The sequence below is a fragment of the Leptosomus discolor genome, unplaced genomic scaffold (assembly GCF_034619465.1).
Source record: "Leptosomus discolor isolate bLepDis1 unplaced genomic scaffold, bLepDis1.hap2 HAP2_SCAFFOLD_63, whole genome shotgun sequence".
In the NCBI taxonomy this organism is placed as follows: Eukaryota; Metazoa; Chordata; class Aves; order Leptosomiformes; family Leptosomidae; genus Leptosomus; species Leptosomus discolor.
Genome location: NW_028237738.1, coordinates 818752 through 843718, shown reverse-complemented (window position 1 = coordinate 843718; position 24967 = coordinate 818752). Strand labels below are relative to the sequence as shown.

At 47.8% G+C, this 24967-nt stretch overlaps 1 protein-coding gene across 1 annotated transcript in view; it reads right to left on the bottom strand.

The window, feature by feature from the left end:
* LOC147413155 (axonemal central pair apparatus protein HYDIN-like) overlaps nt 1-24967 on the bottom strand; it is an 82325-nt gene that overhangs the window by 6982 nt on the left and 50376 nt on the right. Inside the window, exons 9-14 of the mRNA XM_086480599.1 lie at nt 10859-11094; nt 9887-9987; nt 8478-8613; nt 7828-7992; nt 6981-7133; nt 777-1015 (exon numbers count right to left, since the gene is read on the bottom strand). Coding sequence (XP_086336725.1) covers nt 777-1015; nt 6981-7133; nt 7828-7992; nt 8478-8613; nt 9887-9987; nt 10859-11094 — 1030 coding nt within the window. The remainder of the gene's footprint in view (nt 1-776; nt 1016-6980; nt 7134-7827; nt 7993-8477; nt 8614-9886; nt 9988-10858; nt 11095-24967) is intronic.

Here is a 24967-nt window from a genome sequence, read left to right as displayed (position 1 = left end):
CTTCAGACACAGGCATTAAGAGCAGGGAATCCCCTCCTTCGAGCTAAGCTCTTTCAATTAACACTCCCAATTTATCCCACCCAACCTCAGCGGGCTTCTCCCCCTCTCCCTTTCAGAGCTGCTCCTGCAGCCGCCTCGCCTGCCCGTGCCTCGGGCTGCTGCTGCGGAGCAGACGGCCAGGAAAGCCAGCAGGAGAAAGGAGGGAAGAGCGACTACGTCTGATAAAGAGCAGCCTGGCAGGGGAGCTGGGAAAGAGGAGTGAACTGAAGCATAATGCAGGGCAAAGAAATTCTGCTGCTCCTCCAGGACTGCTGGGCAGAAGGGAAACAAAACAGCACCATTCATTTAGCTGAGGGGTTGCTAACAAGCTACCGCCAAGGTTTGCTGTTGTGGCGAGACGATACTGCATAGCGAACGGAAAAGCAAGCAATGCTATTGCAAAGGGAAAGAGGTTTATACTTGTAATGTAGCATTTTCCAGCCGGAGGCTTCTGGGACCTGCTGTTTTCCTCCAAATTTTTGTTTGGTAGAGTGAGAAAATAAATGGTTTATAACTGAAAACAATTCAGTGACAATTGAGCAACTGCTTTCCATTTGGATGGCTTTTGAGGGTATCTAAGAACTTTCAAGTGGCCATAAAATGTCTCTAAAGGAATCCCTGGGGCTTCAGTGAAACAGAGCCAGGACCTTGAGCACTAAAGAACCAGCCTGAAGGACCACAGCCAAACTCCTCCTTGCTGAGCCCACGGGAGGAGTGGGAGCTGAGAGATACCCTACCTGAAGTGAGGTCCCAAGTTGAGCTCCGGAGCAAATCGTTCGTCGGTGACGATCGTGGTGCCGATGCCAACAGCCCGGACAGGGATGACGTAGGTACAGCTGTTCTCGATGTACACGTTCACCTCGTCCTCGAACTTCTCAGTGTTGCCCAAGTTTCCTATGACAGCCACAGACACCTCGGCCTCGGGGGGGATCACTCCTTTACTGGGCTCAATCCTCCAGCACGAGTATTTGCCAGACTGTAAGACAGGGCAAACACTAACTTAGGATGGAACCCAGGAAGCCTGGGGGAGGGCAGGAAAAGGAAAGACTAAAGATTCGAAGGTAAAAACCACAACGGCTTAATTTCCCTAAATCTAAGCTACGGTGTCTGGAAACAGCAGCTATGCAGGAGCTTATACAACCTCTACTTTACCCTCCTTTAACAGACTCACTTCGCTGACCCAGTTTTGCCCAAGCCAAGGGATGCTCATCCTCCAAGAAAGTTATTCCCCCTCCAGTCTCTCTTTTGGAGAGTGGGCCAAGAGAAGCTGCTTTCTCTCTCCTGGCTTCCCGACAACAGTGGCCGCATTTGGAAAATTCAGCTCTAAGTGGTTACAGCAGGGCAGTAAAGCCATAAGCACAAAGAAAACTGCAAGACATGTTCTGTGGACATGACCCCAGCTTCCCAAGCCCTCTCCTCCTCTGGTTTCTCTTGCACCTCCCTCTGTAAATGGGGCAATAAGGGTGCTGGACCCCCAGACCATCTAAAACCACAGTCACAGGGAGCAAGCTTGCTCGCAGAAGAGAAGCTGCATGTAACGCTCCTTGTCCAGCACGAAACACACTGGGGTGTAGATGTACGCCTTCCAAGTGTCCATCACTGTGTTGGTGGTACCTGCACCCCACAGTTCAGTGCTGGGTTTGGGACGACAGGCACTACTCACCCACAACTCTGCAGTATTGTAACAGAAGGGGTTTTTCCTTTTTTTTTTTTTTTTTTACTAGAAACCAACGCTGTGCTTGGAGGCCTGACACAAGCCAAGCAAGGCTAGATCCAGGTGAAGTCCGCTCGAGTTTCCATCTGTCAGGCTGGCAGCACTGAGCTTTAACAGGCCACCAGCCAGCCCGGGGGAGAGAAGCATCAGAAAACCAAGCAGCACTCCAACGTCACGGGAAGCATTTTAAATAACCCCCTCAGAACGACCTCTGCTAACAAGGGTAAGACGAGCTGGAGGCCAGGGAAGCAACAACCTGGTGAGCACTCAGGGTCCCCGCAGTGTGTGTAGGTGCCTGAGCTACGGCATCTCCTTAGGCTGGCTGTGCCCAGCACGGAGAGCAGGTCAGGCCTGCACGCCTGCATCCCAGGATGGAGCACGCCAAAGGCATCAAAAGGATTCAGGCGCTGGCCAAACTAATAAACTCAGCTCCGTTTAATTTGTCCTCTAGAGCTGCAAAAGAAAGTCTTAGGTAAGAATGGGATGGAGGAAGGCAGTTGGCACAGGGTGAACACTCACTGACCACACAGGATCCCACCAACCCTCTTCTGCTGTCGCTGCATCCCGCCCGTAGCTGATCGCCAGGCCTCGGAGGCAGCCACTGCGCTGCCATCGGCCCAGGGCCACCCAGCCAACACGTTCCTACCGAGCCGCTGGGCGGGAGGTTCTCACTGACATCAATGTACAACTCTTCCTCTGATTCAGGCGGGCACAGGGTAGCTCGCTTGAAAAGGAGACCTGGCAGCTCTGCTCCAGAGGTGAAGCGGCAAGTCTGCTCTCTGACAAAGCTCATTTATCAAAGCTTGGCCACAAGCTGGGCAGTAAGTTGTACCCAAGAAGCTATTACTGAGGAATAATGACAGGCTGTCTCGATGGAGCCAGACTCTGAACCTCCCAGAGTGGCCCAGCGCAGACCCAGCAGGCCCTGCCAGGCCAACAGCCCGCTCCGGAGGAGCACCATTTGCATCATGTCCTCATTCTTTCAGGTAGCATTTGGTGTGGGTCCAAGGGGCAGCACAGGGCATCGCTGAACAGGAGACCTGACAGGACAAAAGGCTCTGCCGGGCTAGATTCACTCGGGTTTCTAGGTCAGCTTCTGCCTACACCCATCCAGGCTGTGTCCCAGAGACAAGAAATCTCTCAGGGTCACACTAAAAAAATTCCTCCACTTTGAAGACCACGCTCTAACTTCTGATAACATCCCTGCTACTTGCTTAGCCTTGAATGCTCTGGAAAATGATGCAATAGCTGTAGGCACTGGATAGACAAAGACGGTGGCTATTTTTGCCCCTGTAGGGGCTTGCACTACTGGACATCAGAGTCCCTGAGTTCTAGGCAAGCGTTGGGATCAATCACTCAATCAAGAAGTTCAATGCTGAGATCATTAGCTTCTCCCAGGCCAGATTTCCAGTGTGAAGAAGAGCTGCCAACATTTGGTTATAACCAGCGTGCATCTGAGAGATGGCTGGATGGCTGCCCTGAGGGATGACTGAGGAGCCACCGCACTCCGTTCTCCTGACGATACTGCAGCCCAGTTCATTAAAGGGATCCGGTCATTCTGGCCTTGCGCAAGCGAACGAGGAAGCAGAACTCAATATCAAAAATGCAGCTGTGCTGTACCAAGGCCCAGCTCTAGCAAGACAGCATTCACACCTCGTCAGGCTGACCCATCGCTCCTCGCAGAGGTTGCACACGAAGGGGAAATAAAGCCCTCTCCTACCTCAGCTGTGCACAGAGCCTTGTCCCAGCTGTCCCAGCAGGCCCAAGGTGGGGGACCTCGTGTTCTTCCTTTCAAAGCTACTCTTTACCACACAGGCTGCCAGTGACAGAAGACAGCCCAAAAGTACCCTAAGCCCCAGGAGGAGGTGGAGATCAGAGCCTGAGGCTGGCTAGATGCTCCCACCAACAACCAGCCTCCTCCTGGCACCTCAGCACCAGCATCTCCCTGGCAAAAGCACAGGCACCACTTTGGTTTAGCCTCTGCCCCAGAGCACCAGCAAGGGGATGTTCTACTGAAATCAAGAGACATGGCCTCTAAAGCCAGCAGAAAAGACAAAAATTGAAGTGTGGCACTCGCTGCCACTGACAGTGGAGCCTAATTTGTCACGCTTGGTTCAGCTAAGAGACCGCCGAGTGAGGGGACGAGGCTTGTCTCCATTTGCGTCCCCTGTCCATAGCTCCAGATCCCACCTGCTCTCCCCATTGGGCTGGGGAGACCAGTGCCACCACTCTGCACGTTGGGGTTCTCCAGCCAGGACACAGCTTGGCCGGCTGTGGCCAAGCACAACGGTTAATAACCAAACTCCTCCTGCTTTTCCCCTGGGAAAAGCACTTAGCGGAGTCACTCTTGCTTGCAGGAGCCTAATTGCCTTCAAGACTTCCACCCTTCTTCAGTTCAGCTGGCCAGTGGGTGCAGCACAGTACGACAAGTTCAGTTGCCCTAGACAAGCAGAATAACAATTTCTTTGATTACTGAAATACAGCAATTTTGAAAGGGCATGAACAGCTCCTTCATGTTGACCTACTCCTCCAGACTTTTCTACCCAAGAAAAAACCAAATCCTCCCCTTGCTGGATCCAGACGATTCTCTAATGGGGCTGCCTGGCAGCTGGGAAAGCAACCTGACAAGGACAAGCACATCAGACACAGGATTCAGAGGATGACATGGGATGACACACTGGTCCCAAGGGTCGCAGACCCGCAGACACCCTGGCAAGCAGGGATAAGCCAACACAGGCCTCAGGTATCAAGTCCTTCAAACTCCTCTTCAAACCCAAAAAGCCCCATCTCAGCACACAGCTTTGGAGGTTCCTTACTTATTTCCTTCTGGTGGCAGAGATGCTCAGTGCTGCTCCCTGCAACTCGTCCAACAGAGAGGACAGGGGGATGGGAAAGCCTGTGCACGAGGGGTACTCCAGGTAATCCCATGTCGCTATCCCAAACTGAAGTTATCCACCAAAACCATCTCTGCTTGCTCAGATAATGCTCTTTTCTCCCATAAAGCAAGAAGAAAGCTTGACTTGACAGGAACAGCAATTTGCACATGACAGTTATCACCGAGGTGGCAGCGTGGCCATCTGCATTCCAGCATTTGCCTTTGGACAAGACACCAGCCCTTTACTTGCCCTGTTGCTGCCCCTTCATTTAATCTCACTCAGTTTGTCAAGCTGCCAGTCAGTGTGCTGTAACATTGCTGATCCAACACCACTGTGAAAATTTCAGTCAACAGCTCTATCTTTCAAGTGGGGACCGTGATCTCTAAGCCTGACTGCAAACAGCCACAGTTTCCAGATGAGCCATCAAACGGGAGCTGGGGAAATCCCACCTCACCATCCTGCAGGGATCTCCAAGCAGGAAATCAAAGCAGAGGCTTTGGCATCTTAGAGAGCACAAGACTTGGGTGCAGGGGCACAAGTGAATGAAGGATGCCCAAGCCACCCACCAGCTAGGCTAAGGGGCAGCCGGAGCCAGTTCTGCTCTCGGATGTACGTGTGCAAGTCACCCTGACACCCCACTGCATCTCAAATTTGAGTTCTAAAATTATCCAGTCCTCTCTTCTTTCCATCAATAATCTGCCAGGCAGCCTAAGGCAGCAGCAAAAGGGCAAAACTTCAACTGAGGCACCAAAACAGCACCAAAGCAGGCAGCTGCTGAGGGCAGGGGAGCAGCTGGAGCACACCTCACCTCCACAGTGCTGCTCCCGCCCGGAAGGCTCAGCATCACCGTGTTGAGGCGTCTGAAGAGCCCTCGTTGAAACAACTGATCGAGCAGCTTCTCGGGACCTGCCTGCTTGAACATCTCCATGACAGCAGCAGCTGTCCTGAGAAGCGGAGATGCTCACCAGGAGGTAACTCAACCCTGGGGAGTCAGCAGCGGGGACTATGGAGCAGCAGAGCCCATCTTACTGCAGGGAGAGAAACCATCCCCGAACCACTCCTATTATTGTTCTGCTTGTCGATTAGGCACAATATTGGCGGAGCTTGCAGTGAAGTAGGACAGGATTTATTGCTCAGTCCCATACAATAGGGCCCTGAGGCAATGGAGAGGCACATCTACTCCTGCCAGCCCCCCCGGGTACACTGCAAGCTGCCCAGGGGAGGGAGGGAAGGCATCACCCCAGGACAGAAGTACCTCAACAGCTCTGCCTGTCAGTGCCTGGTACAAGCATGCAAAACTCAGCATTTATACACCAGCACCACCCATCCGAGGTGGCCTGCTCTCTGCAGAGATGGAAAGTGCATTTTCATTGTGGAGTCAAAGAAAGCTGCCCTGGGAATCCCCCACTTGGAGATTACATTTATCCCCCAAACAGCTGGAAAAGCAGCAAGAGGGAAATTCAGCCCCTTCCTCCTTAGCCCAGGAGGCTGAGCCCGGACTCTCACACACTGCCTGATGCTTTATCCACAGACACAGCCAAGCCTGCCGTGCCAGGGCTGAGTTTACCAGCTCCACAAGTCCAACCCACCTAGCATGGAGAACAAATCTCTCCCGAGCCCTGTTTGCAAGCCCCTCACAGCAGGGAGCACATCCCACCCAGCCTCAGCACACGAGCCGTTCCTGGCTGCAGCAGCCTTGCTCTCCCTGCCAGGGGAGCAACCCAAGCTCTTTCTGCTAGGCAGCTTGGCACACGAGGCAGCCTCCAGGAATTAAACAGCCTTTTTCTGCAGCCGGTCTCCAGAGAGGCTCTGCCACACGACGGAGTCCGCAGGCTGAAAGTACACAACCTCGAAAGTGTATTTTTCTGCAACAACCCAGCTGGTTTGATCCCCAGTAGGTGTGAAACTCGCCTCGCCAGGAGCAGTTTGAGGACAGACCTCACACCCTCGTTTCTACCATTAACAGCAGTTTGACACAAAGTGAATGCAGATGCAAGAGGCAAACCGTAGGGAAATCTGTGCTCTTTCTGGAGCAAAGGGGCACAGGGTTCTCTTGAGCTCAGAGCTCCAAACCCCACGACTCTCACAGCTAAATACCTTCCACAAAATAAAGGGAGAACTTGTAAAAATGATCCAGACTCTTTTCTGCTCAAAAATCTACACAAACTCTACTTAACTGAGGGGTGCCCCAGCTAAAACTGCCCCAGAGCCAGGCTCCTCGTGCCGCATTGCGACGGAATAGCTTGCCTTCTCTCTCAGACAGCAATATGGAAATGTTGCATGTAAAAATCAAGTCACAGGCTGCTACAGACCAGTCATTTTCATTGGAAAACAGCCCCACAGCTACTTACCATCTCTGCCCGGAAGGACGCAGGGATGACAGTCTGATTGGAGAGGCGGAGAGTTCGAGAAGCATCTTGTAGAACTTGGATACTGCCGAAATTTATCTTACTCGGATGCATGTAGACAACCGGTCCTTCTCCAATGCTCACTAGATGGATTTTCTGCTCCAAGAAGCAGGTAGGAAAGATAAAAAAAAACAACAGCAAACGTTTAAAAAGACTAGACAGCTCTAAGGGTACTCCTAGGCTGGGGATAACTACATCTGTTTGGAGTTTTCAGTGTTGTAAGACTGAAACAGAAGGCCTGGAGCAAGTGTGGAAACTGGAGTGATCCCATCTGAAAGTCACAAGCTCCCGTTACCAGAGGATAAAGAAACCCTGTTCCCCACGCTGCCTTCTTCACATCTCTCCCACACTGTTACCTTCAGGAAAGCTCAAATCCAGCCTTGCACAAAACATCCCCTCAGCATGGTTTCTTACACAGCGCTTGCTTTAGCGGCGTTCGGGGAGGTCCCTGGGTGCTCCTGAACAAAAGCCCCAACGAAGCAGCAGTCGCTCTTCATCTAATGACACAGCAGAGTACGAGACCCAGGGACTGTGCTGGGTTTCACACTGGGCTTCTTATGGCATCTCCCATATCCACCATTACATGCTGTGTCGGACACTTAGATCACCACCGAAGAGGACACCATCCTTCCTCTTCTCTAGGCATTAGCTGTTGCTTACGCCATGAATCCCTCCTCCTCTCACCCACACCAGCCATATCAAGTTCTTGTTTTCCCTGGAAGAAGCCCTCTGCACTTCATGCCCCACCAAGATGAGTCACACAAAGGCACACTTTTCCCCTCGCACTCACCAGTGGGGATCCTTCACTCCCAAACACCGCGATACGAGCGATGGTGTCCTGCTTCCCCATCACCTGGGCTTCCAGTGTGAACGGGACCTCCACCGAGCTGTGAGGCTGGATGATCCCACACGGCACAGGGCTGCAGTACCGCACAGCAGCGTCCTCCTTGCGTTTCTGCAAGGGACAGAAGCAAATGCAACTTCAGAGGGACTTCTGAGGAAACTTTAGACTCCTTAACATCTACCACATTGGCAACTCACACACATTTTTAAAAATCCCTAGGAGAAACGCAGAAAGGCACAGCCCAACACAACATGCAAGACTTGCATGGGCTTAGCACCCTCAGGGCGTTCAAAAGCTGCTGCATCCACAACCACCCACTCCTGTGCTGGCAGCCTCCTTGCAGCAGCTTTTCACAACCCTCTAAGTTCTCCTGCATGAAAGCATCCCAAAGACCAGAATATCAACTGCTTCCTGAAGTTTATATTCAGGTAGGCTCCTATTTAACTGCTTCCTAAAGATTATACTCAGGTAGGTTCCTGTTCTCAGCAAACCTTTAGGTTTGAATATAAACTAGCAAGGTCTTATCCAAACCACTTTTTTTCCTTAATAAACCCCTTGATAACCTTTGAGGGCAGGAGGCGGACGCGATGCCAAACCTGAGGAAGAACCCTGTAGCAGCCTGGAAGATCGCTGTCGTTCACAAGGGTCAGCGTCTGCTGGCAAGGGACTTTCAGTAGGCACTGTTCAAACGGCACGACGGGGATGAGCGCTCGCAGCAGAGGCACCACGCATCTAGGCAAAGAGATGGCCGAAAGGGAATTGGGCACACTGAGAGAATGTAGAATGTTCACTCCCCAGATAGCGTGAAACGGAGCCTAACACATTTGTCACTGTCAAATAGACCTTTAATACCCCTACAGTGATAAATCACCTTTGACTTCGTTTTACTCAACAACCTCTTGTAAAGGAGGGGCAAACCCTGAGACTCAGCATCACAGAGGCTGCCAAGGGCCCAGGCAGAGCACGGTGCCCTGTCCCACAGCTGTCCCACCAGCTCTGCCCCTCCTCTGCCCTAGGAGGCTTGCAAGGACCCTCCCAAGGGTCCCAGCAAGGCACGACCTCTGGAGAAGCCTTCCCACCGAGGACCAGGCCTCGCCAAGACTCAAGGACACAAGACTCCAGTAAAAAGACTCCCTCCTCTCCCACACCACTGTTGCCCTGCCTGAAAACTCAGCCATTTGCCCCAGCGATGGAGGGCACAGGCCACCACCTGCCTCATGCAGCGGGTGATCATCCTCTCCCAGCTCCTACAGCTACCTTGGCCCTTCGCCCCCACGGGTCCGTGCGCTGTCTGTGCCCACTTGCTCTTGTTCTACAAAACTGCAGCCCAGGCGCTGACTGGATGACTCTGCCTGGGCGAGGGAACAGCACCCGGGAACTGCACCCCTCTTGTCATTAAACTGACACCCACTGCAGCCCAACAGGACTGAGTCTGGCTGCAACAAGAACAACTTCTGGCTGAAGTCTGAGAACATTGATGCTCAAAAGAAACCTGAGCTCACTCACCTTCCACATCAAGGACTGCTTTCCCCTTCATAAGATCTTGCCTTTATTTTTCCCTCACCAGTCCTGCCATAAGCTCCTTTCCCATTTGCATGTGTCTTCACCAACCGAACCAGACACCAACTTTCAGCAGGCTGCTCGCTGCGTCCCAAACAAATGTTGTATTTCGGTCGCAGCCCAGCACAAGCCCACCACTTGCAGGGAGGAGAGGTGGCCCTTTGGAAATTTGTTACACCTCAAGCACCAAAACCAAGGCCAATAATGAGTATAATTACTGTTCCCTCTCAAAAAAGGCTCAGGGCCGTGCCTGTCCGCTGAGCACAGGTGCTTCTCCACACGGGCTGCTTTCAAAGCCCTGCTGTTCTCGTACCCAGCTGGGCAGAACTCGCTCATTGAGCAACACTTCTCATTTGGAGCTGGAGCCAACAAACCAGGTGCGAGGCAACGTGCTGGTGATGGATGCACAAGGAGAGACGAGGAGCTGCAAGGAAAGCGCTGATACCTGGCTGTGAGGAGCAGCGCCGACACTTCCTTGCCCACACCATCCACGTCCACCACCAGTGCCAGCTCGTAGCTCCTCACGGTGTTGGAACACAGGGTGACCTGGTGGAAGAGAAGAGCATCAAACACTTCATGACTCCCAAAAGCCATTATCCAAGGGTGGTGCCCTCCGGTTCTCGTTCCATGGTAAGGAAAGGGACAATTTTGCCTTAATTCTGCTGCTGGCCCACGGGTAGAACACTGCCTCTGGGAGGAACAAAAGGCTTCTGACAACATCTTCTGTGTTAAATACACCTTGCAGTTAGCAGGACACATGCAAGCCAAATTAAAGCACAGTTAGACTAACGCTCTACCCACCACCGTATTAAAATCAAGGGATGAGTTTTTAATCTCAACTCCAACAGCAAAAAACCAGAGGAAATCTGTTGACTTCAACAGAATGAGTTCAGCTTTACAGCGGGAAGCAGAGGGCAAAATGGGGCCCAGCAAAAGTCCACAAACAGCAGGAAAACACAGAAAATGTGCCACTCATGGCTGCCAGAGCTTTTGTAGTCCCCGTTGGAGATCGCCGCAGTGAACACAACTCATTCTGCACAACAGGAGAGGAGAAATAAGACCGGGAAGAAAAGCAAACTGCTTTATACAATGACATCTCTTTTTTTTAACAGCCACCTTCTGTCCTCATCCTTCCTCTGCCCACTCTAAATCAAAGAAATTGCTCCAAGCAGCTCTCAAACACATGAATGGCTTCTGTACTTGATCACAGGGTGCACGGTCTTCAGCTTATGATTTTGGAAACAAAACGTTTCTCCTTCAGAAAAGCCCCACAGTAACCCAGCTAACAAAAGCCCAACGCTACTGCAGGGATATCACGCGTGTTATGCTCCAAGCCAGCATCACCAAAGCCCTCCCATACACCCATGAAGCTTCAGCTCCACCTGCTGAAGCACGTACGGCCGGACTCTTCCCCTACCTGGATATCCAGGTGTCCCTGGGAACGGAGGGTCCCTCTGCAGGGCGTTATGGTAAATTCCGTCGGCTTGACGTGACTTTGGGCTCCTCTTCTCCAGGATGACCGAGTGTTGTCCACCACTTGAACAAAACTGCTGACACTGGGCTCTCCTGAGCCATCCCCAGGAATGCGAAGGTTGAAGGTCACGGGTACCGAGGACGTGTTAGTGAGGCGACATGACAAGGTACAAGGAAAACCTGGGAAAATAACACAAATATGAATTTATCCGCCAGTTATCCCATGATTCCTGGTGTCAATATTCTGTTATGATCAAACTGCACTTGGAGTTCAGCTCTTTTGGATCTGAATTACAGCTGATGGAGAAGCTAAGCGAGGAACTGGTCGTCACTTAAGTTCCCTTTTACGCTGATCACGGATTGCTTCATTGGAAATGCCCTCTCTTAGCGACGTTGAACACCAGTTTTTCTCTCTCTGACTGTGAGGAGCACTCTCGCCAAAACTAGCACTAGTTATTTCTCATGTAGGAGTCTGCACCCAGACAGACTATTTCTTCTGAAAATTCAACCCATAACATTCCCTATTAACTCCACAAACATTCCTCCCACAGTTTTCAACGTATAAAAGGAGTGTATTGTCATCGAGGAGAAGCTACAGTAAGAGAAAGGAAAGATGAAATTGGGAACTACAGCATGATGCAAAGCAATCTGAGGCAGCTTCTCTAGGCAGGATCCTTAAGGCACCTCCTGGTGTAATAGGTAGCATATTGTGCTTTGTTCATTAAACCTGTATGGGAAGGTATGGATGGAAGATTTCTGTGCCCGCAAGGCTTGATAGCCCAACCGAAGGACATCCGGCAAAGTAAACAGGACCCGCAGCTGAGGGGGTTGAGTAATCACATTCTTGCATAAGTCCACCCACAGGGCAACGAGGAAGACCTTCAGCCTTCATCCTTACGATCACCAGGAGGCAGAGAAAGACCCCCCAGCAACAGAAGGAACATGCGCAGAGTATCGACCTGATTGCGACATCGCGAATGCAGGAAATGAGACTGTATATAATGTGCTTACACGAGGCGGGAAGGCGCGAGCCGTTGGCGGAGCGCAGACTCCCCGGCCGCCCAGCGCTGCCTTTGCTCTTGTTCGCTTGCTAATATAATAAAATTCGCATTGGATTTTGACACTTTAAATTGTCCGTGTCTCTACCTATCACAATTTGGTGCCGTGACTCGGATCACGACTAGATTGTGGCCTGCAGCTGCATTGGGGAGGCGCCCCGCCATCCGGCGGCCCCTGCAGCCCTCAGGTCGCTTCTGTCTCGACCGACGAACCTAAATTGAACACTGAGCAAAGGAGAACCGGTAACCCTGTAATCTTTGTGCACGAAGCTCCGAACGAAGACGCAGGACGCGTGAGTATAGGCCGGGAATCCGTTCGGTTTGGGTTGGGTATCCTGGGGCACGGTGTATGAGACGTCCTGCCAGGGCGAAGTGAGTGCGGACCCTCTAGTAGTGCGTTTCTCGTAGCCCGCGAGGGAGCGAGCCCCAAACGAGGGGAGCGGTTGGTGTGTGTGTGTGAGTGCCTCAGAAGATGGGACAAAGGAAAAGCAAGCCCTTTGAGCCCATGGGAGAGGGGCCCCATGTGAAATTGCCCCAAATACCGCCCGATAGTCCCCTAGGGCTGATGTTGAAACACTGGGATAACTTTCCCTCTAGGCAGGGAAAGGATAAGGTAAAAATGATCCATTATTGCATAGAGGTCTGGGGCGGAAAACAGATTCAAGGAGACCATCTGTATTGGCCTGGTTTTGGATCATTTGAGGATTGGATATGTCAGGCGCTAAACATTTATGTTAACTCAAAGGAACCATTTAATTTGGAAGAAAGTGAATATGCCAGTCTGTGGATGGTGGCCGACACTAGGGTAAATTTATACCCTTTAAAAGAAAAGGGGGGTGGCTACCGAGGGAGGAAGAATAGAGAGGAAGAATTAATAAAGCTTTCAAGGAATATCAAGAAGCAGATGAGTCGCCCACTAAATGGTTAGAGAGACTACGAAAGAGTCTCCAAATGCATTCCAGTCTGAATGTAGACACTCAGGAGGGGCAGGCCCTGCTGAAAATGCAATTTGTAGCAAACGCATGGGAAGATAGTAAAAGAAAAATTGAGAAGATAGATGATTGGCAGAACAGAGGTTTGGACAGGCTGTTGAGGGAGGCACAGAAGGTGTTTGTCAGAAGGAAAGACGAGAGGTTTAAGAAGCAGGCAAAGGTGATGGTAGCAGTGGCTCGGGAAGGACAACGTGGAGGTGGGATTAGATCGACTCACAAAACGGACCCAAGACCCGGGGTGGAAGGAACAAGGAGAAAGGACGTAGGGTGTTATTATTGTGGGAGGAAGGGTCATATGAGAAGGGAATGCAGAAAGCGGCTGCAGGATGAGAAAATATTCAAGGAGGATTAGGGGTGTCAGGGGCTCTATTTGCTGGGGGCTAGACGTAAGACCGAGCCCTTGATAAAAATTAAAGTAAGTCCCCAGCAACAGGAAATCGAGTTCCTTGTGGACTCCGGGGCCGAAAGGTCCACAGTACAAGAATTACCCCGGGGATGTCACTTGTCCCCGGAGACAATGCAAGTCATTGGAGCAAAAGGAGAGCCTTTCGGGGTTCCAGTAATAAAAGACGTTCTTTTTGAAATGGAATCTAAATTTGGGGTGGGATCCCTATTGTTGGTCCCAGAAGCAGATTATAACCTATTGGGACGAGATATGATCATCACACTGGGCATTAATTTGGAAGTTAAAAATAATGAGTTGCAAGTAAAATTATGTCCCCTTAGGAGTGAGGATGAAGTAAAAATTAACCCCGAGGTTTGGTACACTCCGGAGACAGTGGGCAAATTAGATATCCCACCCTTCACTGTAACTATCAAGGATCCGGAAATTCCAATAAAAATAAAACAATACCCAATCTCACAAGAAGGCAGGATGGGGTTGAAACCAGAGATTGAAAGATTAATTAAACCAAGGCTACTGGAACCATGCATGTCTCCCTTCAATACACCCATCTTACCCGTAAAGAAAACTGATCGGTCCTATAGATTAGTCCATGACCTACGGGAAATTAACAAAAGAACACTTGCAAGGTTCCCAGTTGTGGCAAATCCGTATATTTTACTCAGCCAGCTGGGACCTGAAAGTAAAGAGACCTTACTAACCCCATAGTGGGATATCCTGTTTTACTTACTACAGAAACCTCCATACGAACAGCTGAAAGAGGGTGGACTCACGCCAGCCGAATCAAAGGACCCGTAAAGAATCAACAGTGGCAAGTGACCAGTGTACCCGGGGACCTAAAAATAAAATTTCAAAGGACCTGAATGAACACCTTTAAAATTGAATATAGTGAGAATCCAATTCTGACTGAAGATGGGCATGTAGATGCTGAAATCAAGTGTGGTATATTAACTGTTACCCATTCGTGTGCTTTGTGTGTAAGGTGTGTCGGGAACGGTGGTGGGCCCATTGCCGAAACGGAAGACCCCAAAGAGTGTCTGCCGGATCTGCTGGGAGTGGGAAAGGGAACTCACAGAATTGGCATTAAAATTAAAAGAATCACAGGGAGAGATTATTCTTGAATCAGAGGAATGGTGGGAGATATTTGCTAAAGGAATTCGGCCCAAAAATTATTGTTACCATTCGAATGAACCAATTCCTTTTGTCGCTGAAATAGTAAGAGGGCAGTGCCGGAAGTTCCTGAAAGGGGTGAAGTGCAACGCACCCCAAGTTAAAGATACCAACTGGAGTTCATACATCCTGAGGCAAGTGGCTAAAGTAAGCACGAGTCCTCCTGAAGAATTCCTCTGCTGCCGAGAAGACGGTACCCCTCGTGGCTCGAAGCAACCGAGTCGACGAGCGAGGCAGAGGAGTAAAAGACTATGGAGGAATGAACCCAACGATTGGGACCGTAAAGCAGTGCTTGAGATCCTGCCTCAAGGATGGTAGCGAAAAGGCGAAGCCCTGGAGTGCAAACGACAAAAATCAGGGACGGGTATCAAATCGGGGTAGGAATAAGCAATTGGTATATTACAAAAACCACCACTTTTCCCGATACGTATTTATAGGGGCAATCTGGGTAGTATTATGCATCCCTGTTTGTGAGCCGTACGCGCACGAACCTTTTAAATGGACCCTGTTTAGATGGGAAGACCAAGCTGTAGTACAGACAAAAATAGTCTCTGGACCTCCCAGTTTTACTCCCACATTGTGCCAACTCGTGCCAATACAACCATGCTTAAACCTGAAAGGGTTTTATTTTTGCCCTAGTTCAAATCCAGGAAGGACCTATTGTAATTCACCAGGACATTATTATTGCACATACTGGGGTTGTGAAACCATAGCATCGGACTGGGCTCCCGGGGGAGGGAATGACAAGTTTATTACAGTAACATGGGGACCAGTGGGATGTGCACCCCCTCAGCGTGATAGTTCTGGTGGTATACTATTGTCTGGAAATTGCCAGTTTGTATACATGAATATTTCTCAAGACCAGAACCCTACATGGTTTGTGGGAAAAACTTGGGGAATGCGTTATTGGGAACCAGGAACTGATAGAGGAGGACTGATACTAATAAAAAAAGAGACCATTCCAAATGATCTGGAACCAATTGGACCAAATCCCGTGCTAACACATGAACAAACTCTGGGACCCGCGAATGATACTGAAACTAGCAATGATACCCAGTTTACTGGTAATAATACTCACTCTGGTATAACTATCTCAGAAGAAGAAAACTTAGAAGGAAATACCCTATGGAAAGTGATGCAAGCTAGCTACCGAATACTAAATAAGACTAACCCGCAAATAACCAGCTCCTGCTGGCTATGTTATAGCATTAAACCGCCCTTTTACGAGGCTGTAGGAATTACATCCAAGGCTAGGCAGGTAAATGGGACAAACCCTGCACAATGTTTATGGAGAAAAAGGAAAGGATCAGGTCCAAGGTCTCACCTTGGAACAAGTAACGGGAAAAGGACGGTGCGTTGGGACAATTCCACCCACAAAACAACATTTGTGTAATGTAAGTATTTCACTCACAAAGGAAGCTCCTGCGGATTGGTTAATACCAGCGGCAAACACAAAATGGGTGTGCTCAAGCATCGGAGTAACACCTTGCTTGAGCCTCTGAAATGTTAATAAAAGCAAAGATTATTGCATACAAGTAGCAATAATTCCAAAAATTGTATATCACTCAAATGAGTTTGTCTACAATTATCAAACCACCCCCGAGCACCATCTTGCTAGGAGGGAACCGTTTACAGCTCTGACCATAGCCGCCCTCCTTACAATTGGAGGAACCGGAGCGACCACAGGGATGACCTCTCTATTAATCAACAAGCTGAATTTAAGTCACTTAGAGTAGCAGTGGATGAGGATTTGAGCAGAATAGAAAAATCGATAGACGCATTGGAAAAATCACTAAGATCACTATCAGAAGTGGTGCTTCAGAATAGACCCGGCTTGGATTTATTATTCTTGCAGCAAGGGGGATTGTGTGCAGCTTTAAAGGAAGAGTGCTGTGTGTATGCAGATCATACCGGAATAGTACGGGACACAATGGCAGAGCTAAGAAAGGGGTTGGAACAACGAAGGAGAGAGCGAGAATCCCAACAAAGTTGGTACGAATCATGGTGTAACCATTCTCCTTGGCTTACTACTTTATTGTCAACATTGGCGGGACCATTAATACTGCTCACTTTAACGCTTGCATTTGGACCTTGTATTTTTAATAAAGTTATCGCGATAGTTAAGAACCGTTTAGAAGCCGCTCACCTGATGCTTGTTCGAGCGAAGTACGAATCGGTATCCGATGAGCCCGATTTGGCAGAAACCCTTATTTTGAGTGCTCAAGAGCTACAACGGTTCAATGAACAAAATAATGGACAAAAGACAAAGGGGGGATTGTAATAGGTAGCATATTGTGTTTTGTTCATTAAACCTGTATGGGAAGGTACGGATGGAAGATTTATGTGCCCCCAAGGCTTGATAGCCCAACCGAAGGACATTCGGCAAAGTAAACAAGACCCGTAGCTGAGGGGGTTGAGTAATCACATTCTTGCATAAGTTCACCCACAGGGCAACAAGGAAGACCTTCAGCCTTCATCCTTACGACCACCAGGAGGCAGAGAAAGACCCCCCAGCAACAGAAGGAACATGCGCAGAGTATCGACCTGATTGCGACATCGCGAATGCAGGAAATGAGACTGTATATAATGTGCTTACACGAGGCGGGAAGGCGCGAGCCGTTGGCGGAGCGCAGACTCCCCGGCCGCCCAGCGCTGCCTTTGCTCTTGTTCGCTTGCTAATATAATAAAATTCGCATTGGATTTTGACACTTTAAATTGTCCGTGTCTCTACTTATCACAAACAGAATTAATTAAAAAATTTCAACAAAACAAGGAACAAAGTCTGAAATACAAATTACTGGGATAAACCTATGTTAAGGCAGGTTTATTAAATGCAGTTCTTCTGTCACAGAACAGATTGACAGAACAGTCGAGGTTGGAAGGAACTTCTGGAGACCATCTAGTCCAACCTCCCTGCTCAAAGCCTATGACCTCGTCTAGTCTTTCAGTTGGCTTCGGATTTTTTTATTTGACTCCAGTTTCTACCCAAAGGTATTCTGACAAGTGTTCAAGCCATCCAATCCCAGTTAACCTTAAGCCCAACAACAAAGAAGCAAAAGAAAAGGTAAGTGAAGGTAGTTTTTCTTCAAGGCAATAAATATTATTAAACATCACCAATTAACATGTGTACGCCCTGCAACTGAAGCATCCTGAATTGACAATAATTACAGCAGTGAGTCTAAAGTTTTACAATACTTACTTCAGAAAAAGCAATTCCAAACCTAAGACTTTGCAGCTGTTTAGTTTAATATCCACCTACACCTGTTCTTTTACTCATTTTATTGACTCTATCAGCCTGTCTGGGCTCTACATTTTTCAGAATGCAAGATGTATATAGATATGGTCCTACTTTCTATCTCAATGAACAGTGACACACTAAAGTACTCGGACATTTCCGATCATCACTCCAAGCTGGGCTAAAAACTGGCTGGATGGCCAAGCACAGAGAGTGGTGGTGAAGGGAGTTCAATCCAGCTGGCGGCCGGTCACAAGGGGTGTCCCCCAGGGCTCAGCATTGGGACCGCTCTGGTGTCACGTCTTGATGGATGAGCTGGATGAGGGGATCGAGTGCTCCCGCAGGGAGCTTGCAGATGACACCACGCTGGGTGGGAGCGTCGATCTGCTGGAGGGCAGGGAAGCTCTACAGAGGGATCTGGACAGGCTGGATTGCTGGGCCAAGGCCAGTTCCACAAGTTGCAACAAGGTCAAGTGCCGGGTCCTGCACTTCGGCCACAACAACCCCCAGCAGCGCTACAGGCTGGGGAGGAGTGGCTGGGAAGCTGCCCGGCAGAGAGGGACCTGGGGGTGCTGGTCGACAGGCGGCTGAACGTGAGCCGGCAGTGTGCCCAGGTGGGCAAGGCGGCCAACAGCATCCTGGCCTGTGTCAGCCATGGTGTGGCCAGCAGGAGCAGGGAGGTGATCGTGCCCCTGTACTGGGCACTGGTGAGGCCGCCCCTCGAATGCTGGGTGCGGTTTTGGGCCCCTCAGGACAAGACAGACACGGAGGTGCTGGAGCGTGTCCAGAGAAGGGCAGCGAAGCTGGTGAGGGCTCTGGAGAGCAGGTCTGATGGGGAGCAGCTGAGGGAGCTGGGGTGGTTTAGTCTGGAGAAGAGGAGGCTGAGGGGAGACCTTACTGCTCTCTGCAACTGCCTGAAAGGAGGCTGGAGTGAGGTGGGGTCGGTCTCTTGTCCCAAGTGACAAGCCATAGGACAAGAGGAAATGGCCTCAAGTTGTGCCAGGGGAGGTTTAGATTGGACATGAGGAAAATTTTCTTTACTGAAAGAGTGGTCAGACATAAGAACAGGCTGCCCAGGGAGGTGGTGGAGTCACCATCCCTGGAGGTGTTCAAGGACGTACCCATGTGGTGCTCAGGGTCCTGGTTTAGTGGCGGGCTTGGTAGTGTTAGGATAACGGTTGGACCTGATGATCTTAAAGGTCTTTTCCAACCAAAATGATTCTTCTCTGTTGCGCCAGGGAGGTTTAGATTGGACATCAGGATAAATTTCTTTACCGAAAGGGTTATCCAGCATTGGGACAGGCTGCCGAGGGAAGTGGTGGAGTCACCAGCCTTGGAGGTGTTCAAAAAACGTGTTGATGTAGTGCTTCTAGACATGGTTTAGTGCGCATGGTGGTGTTAGGTCAACGGTTGGACTTGATGATCTTAGAGGTCTACTCCAGCCTAATGATTCCATCATTCTATGATCACTACTGGCACAGTTTTAAGAATGGGTCAGTTCATACCTCAGAGCTATTGTTTTAAGCTCTCTCACAGCTCAAGCAGACAGTGTGTTAGTGGATTGACTTGGTTTTGGTGTTGAATGTTTCCTGGCAACTACAACTACAGAACTGGTTCTCATTTGAAAACAAAATCAAAAACACAGGTCTACCTCTGTTCCCAAGATACTTTCTTTTATGTCCCCTGGGATTGCTGCTATTACTCTAAGAAGTTTGGCTTTACACAAAATCCTGCTTAAATTGAAGATGGCAAGGAACAGCATGTATTACACAAATCTGCACACAAAGTTCCACCAACAGAACTTCATTGATTCAGGTTATGAAAATTTATGGCTACTGATCACCATGTTCAGAAAAAGGAATCAAATAGCTACACAAGTTCACTACAAATATTTCAAATCTTACTGTATTAAGCCTTTGAGTGGAATGGATCATCAAAAGCAACAGGACTGCTTAAAGAATGGAAGAGAACTTGCATTTCCAATGCACTGAGAAAAAAAATAATAACCACCATCATCATCATTTAGTCGGATCAAAGTAAGTCCTCGCTTTTTATCTGTTATCTGTTTAAAGGCTCCATATTTAATAACAGAGCTTTAATAAAGAACAGAGGACTTCCCACATTTAAGATACCCAGAGGACTTCATTAAGCTCCTCAGTACAACCTGACACCTGAAATAACAACATCCAAACAAAACACAGACATCTCACTGCGTTACTCAAAGGTCCATGGGGACTAAGGGTTTCTGTACAAAAGCCGGGGTAGTACAGATCTGGAAAAAACCAAAACCCATAAAGCACACTGGAGACTTTCTGGACTAAATAGTTGCCAAAGGAAGGTGCAATGGAGAGGGGATAAAACTAAACAAAATACAATCCGTTTAACTCCCAGGACACTCTACACTTTGTAAGTGAACAGGACAAAGTCTCCTTATCACAGTAACAGGTAAAACTTGGGGATAACACTATAGATTAGCCATGAGAGGTAGTTTTATGCATTTTATGCATATGAATATAACTTTTGATGAAGCTATTACAAAGTAAACACTTGAAGCCAGTTTATTCCCTACTAGTTGGTTTTCTGTAGTGGTTTTATTGCTTTTTACCCAAGGGCTTACAGAAATAAGCATTAATTAGGTCTTTTTTTTTCCGCTGATGGCAGAATACACACATGGTAATCTGCCCAAACCATTGTTTTCCCATGCTACAGCTACTGGCATAGTAGAAGCTAGCCCTAAAAGAAAAAAAGAGAGGACTAGAAGCTACTGAATATATTTTCCTGTTCATTGTCAGAGAAGTGATTGTCTCGATCTCTTTCAAAACAGACTTTGCTTTATACCCGTGTGTTTAGATACCCTTGCAGCTGGTTACCCTATGGAGAACTCCAAAGATTAACAGCCAAATCTGAAGACCCAGGTGAACCTTGTAAAACACCATTCAGTGATTCTGCACCTTCCACACTGGTTTTGTTCAGCCATGTGCCTCTAGTGGTATATTCTACTTTTTGTAGTGAGATGCTCTAAGAGCTTTTACCGGCACATTATGTCAGCTTACGTGCCCCGTCATGACAAGCTTGAGTAAGGAATGCACTTGAACGCCAAGCTATGACTTTTCCTAAAGTCACTGGACGTGACCAGATCCGAAAGCACGCAGGGTGTTAACGTCAACGGTGTGATACACTTTGCAACAGCCCTACTGCTCATTGCTTAGTGAAGACACACCTCAAAAGAGCACTTAAGTCTTCCTCAGAAACTATCACTGACATTTCCAAGAACTGAAAAGACAGGCTGTCTTTCTGAAGCCGTGCAACAACTTCATGCTAATCATCCAGTGTCAGGAGACAGATCAAGAAGTTGTACAAGTTCAGAAGTACACTGACAAATCATACCTCCAAGTTTTTTGTCCCTGAGGTCGGTTGGAGAGTTATCGCTGCAGTGAACTCACAGTCCACAAAGATCACTAACTAGTAAAATGTTTTGGGGCTGTTGAACTATAAAGTTGCAACTGTCTCTCACTCAAAATAAAAAGGTTGTCAGGACGCACTCAGTTTTGTAAAGCAGTCAGAGTACTACTTAACTAGAGGCTCTAGTTTGAGACTGGAAAACTCTCTGAACACCAGTATCACAGAACACAACTATTCCCGTTCTCGTGTTTCAGATTTGGAAGTATTTGCATCTTATTTCCAGTACTAATGGCATCACTTTTGTTCTAGACAATTTTATTATTTTGCTGTCCTGGCTCCCGGTCCTTTTGACAGAAAGGTTTCATTCAGTCCTTTGAACAATAACGATGAGGTTACTAACAATGAGTTTAAGAAAGAACTGACACACACAAACTTGTTCAGGCATCCAGAACAAAAGAACCTGGAAGTGTTGAGAGCAAAGTTCAGGACGATGAAGAAAAGGATCTATTTTTCATTTGTAATTAGACCAAGAAGGGAAAATGCTATAAAGTAGATTCAAATCATTTAGATCAGATTACCAGTGCAGCACTGTGCCAAATTATAAATTAGGACTTTACTTCATTTGACATTTTTATCGTTATTAGAAGCATTTTCCAAAGCCTCAGTAGAAATTGATGGAAAAACCAAAATCTGAACTCTCACACCCTAACCATCAGACTGCTCTTCAGTCAACACTTACTCTTCCAGTGGTCATTCCAACACTTGGGACAACTGAAATAAACAGACTGTAACCAGGAATAAAAATCTGTGCTTTAAAAGTATTTTGCATAGTTAAGGCCAACACTTGACTGATTATTGCAAGTCCTGGCCAATTAACTTGAGTATATCAAAAGTAAAATAAACACAAAGTGCATTGAGAGCAAAGCACAAACCAACAGGAACTTCTCACACAGGTGACCGCCACAGCATAGTATTAATAGCGATGGCTGGGGCTGGGACAACCACCTGAAAACCTCCTATTGATGGAAAGTAAGACTAAGGCTTGTGCAACTCTACAGAGAAGCTGGCCATTCAAATCCCTGGGGCTCTAGCCCTTTAAGAGACAAAGAATTCCTTTATTTCTAGGAAAAGCAGAAAAGAATTGCCATCGAAACCACCAGAAGACCTTGAGATCTAAAACCACAGGTCAGGCTATTTATTTTGTCGTGGCTTTGGTCAGAAACTCATTCAGCAGTGTCACCGGGGTGTTTCTGCACTGTCCTCTTATAAAATGAATGCTCCAGCAAACTTCATATTCATTTCTTCAGAAAACAAAACAAAACAAAAACCACCTTTAAGAGAAAAACCCACTATATTTCTAGCTCTTTGATGACAAAGGCAGACTTCCAAATAAGAATCATTTCAACCCTGTGCCTGTAGAAAAATTGTTCCTCTGCCTGCTCTGTTGCTATTCAGAGATTTCTAAGCAGCTACGAGTCCCGACCAGACAAACGTAACAACTTCAAACACTCCTGGCAGAGGCCTGTTTATTATTTTCCAGTATGACTGTCTGCCAAGTTTCCCTGTCCAGGGTTTGGCTTGGCTTTGTTTGGCTTTTTTTTTTTTTTAAAAAAAAGAAAGGAACTGTGTGAGCTAAGCTGTGTCAGGGACTCTCCTTCCAACAGTTCTTGCAGAAAGTGGAAGTGCACCAGCACGTATGCAGACTTGTATCTGAATACGGTTCAAAACCATTACAAGACACAGCACAGTCAAAACCTTAGTCTTCAAAAACCAAAATGCTATGCTGTGAGTCTTGGAAATCATTTACCAGTACAGAATACTCAAAGTTGTTCTTAACACATGATGAAAAAAGCATAAACTTTAATGAAATCAAGCTGAAACTGATGAACACAGACATCTTTGGCTCCCCTCAAAATACAACCTTTTAATAACACCTTTGGTTTGATGACTTTTCAATGCAATTCTACAGCGCCTGTTTCCAGTCTATTGCCCATCAGTTTAGCTGTACAAATCTGCACACGGCGTTACAGCACAAAGGCACAGATCTGGTGAGGGTTTCTTAGAAGCACTGCTGCACACTGTTATCTTAAATGATGGTCTTGTGATTAAGGCACCTAAAGGCAAGAAAAGGAGGACGAACCCCCCTTCAAACCCCTCGCGACCCTGTACAGGTCATCCAATCCCTCGCTCTATATTCCACATCTAAAATACCAAATTAAGAATTGCTCAAATATTTTAAATTTTTTAAAATCATTTGCTAACTGCATACGTGGCACTCAGACACAAATGCAGTCAGGCAGTCTGTATGTGCGATAAACACTGAAAACAATTTCTTTGCAGGAGTAGAATTAAAAGCAAGAAAAAAATCAAGAGCCTTTGCAAAGGTTCTGCACACAATTCTCAGCTTTCAATCTGAACACAGTCTGGAAAGGCCAACGCGAAGGAATCATCCTCTGGCGAGAGTTTAATCCAATCTCAAATAACTCCAGTAAAAGCACCCAACAACAGAGATATTGCTTAAAAGGGCAGTGGTTTGACACGGCAAGCCTTTTGATGACTCTTGCTATTAGGAGGTTTTCAGGTCTTGAGGTACAAAACTCTGTTCAGGACATGAACTGGGGAGTTGTGGGGGAGACAAAACCCTGAAGTTATGACTGCATGAACAACAGCAATCACTTAAAAGTTACCATCCTGAAGAACTAAAAACTTAAGCCCATACACGACTCACAAATGAGACCGTGGGTTCTGCTGCTTCTCTCCTACAAATAAGTAACTCTCCTTGACAATTATGCATTAGAAAAATGCAGGGCTCCAATTTTTGTTTCTAACTAAAAACATTTGTAGCGTATTTCTAGGAAAAAAGGATTAAGGGTGGAACTCCTGGAGGCAGCCAGACATACACTGATTTTATAGGAATTGTGATCATTCTATACTTTTGAAAAACCACGTTCTCGATGTTATGGAGCCAGACCAGGCAGATCATCTCCTGACAAACTTCCTTGCACCCAACGGAAGGATTGCCCCTTGAAATTTTAATCATGTCTCAACTATTAAGAAACTGTCTTAAAACAAAAAGATAGATCTAATACATGATTTCCTACAACAACGGCAAGCTAACAAAAATATTTAAATGTGACATTTTGGACACATTCATCCTGTTATTGTGGCTGCTACTGGTCAATAGCCAGGGATCAAGGTCTCTGTTAACACAGACAACTCCAGAACATAATCCTCACATGAATACACTACCTCTAGTGCTAGCAGTACCCTGGTTTGAGGAGCTGAAACAGCAGAATTCCTCTGCAGAGCTTCAGTGTGTGCAGCATTTCAGGACACACAACTGGTAGAAAATCCCCTGCCCTTCTTTAGTTACTCATCGCAGCATCCACAGGCAGCTCACAAAATACTCTGAAACAGTAAACTACTTTCAGCTCCAGAACAGCTCAAACCTCCATTAGGGCTAACAAAGAACTCAGTCATTTGAGGACAACACACTGAGTCGACCTCCCGAAGAAAAAACCCGAACCAAAACACCCCCCAGCCCTCCTCAGCTCAGCAAATAAATCGCATCAGGCTTTCCCCTCTGCTTCCCCCTGCCCCACAATTCTAAGTGACTTTCTAGTCTAAAGGCACTCACAAATAGCCACACCGTGCCTTTGTCCAAACAAGCCCAATGAAATCAGACGGCTTCAGAAAGCAACATTTACGCCGTGTGACGGCTGCCGCATCAAACCCTCGCACTAGGAAACTCCTGTTCACTATTGCACACCACGAAACATCTAGGATTATTAAC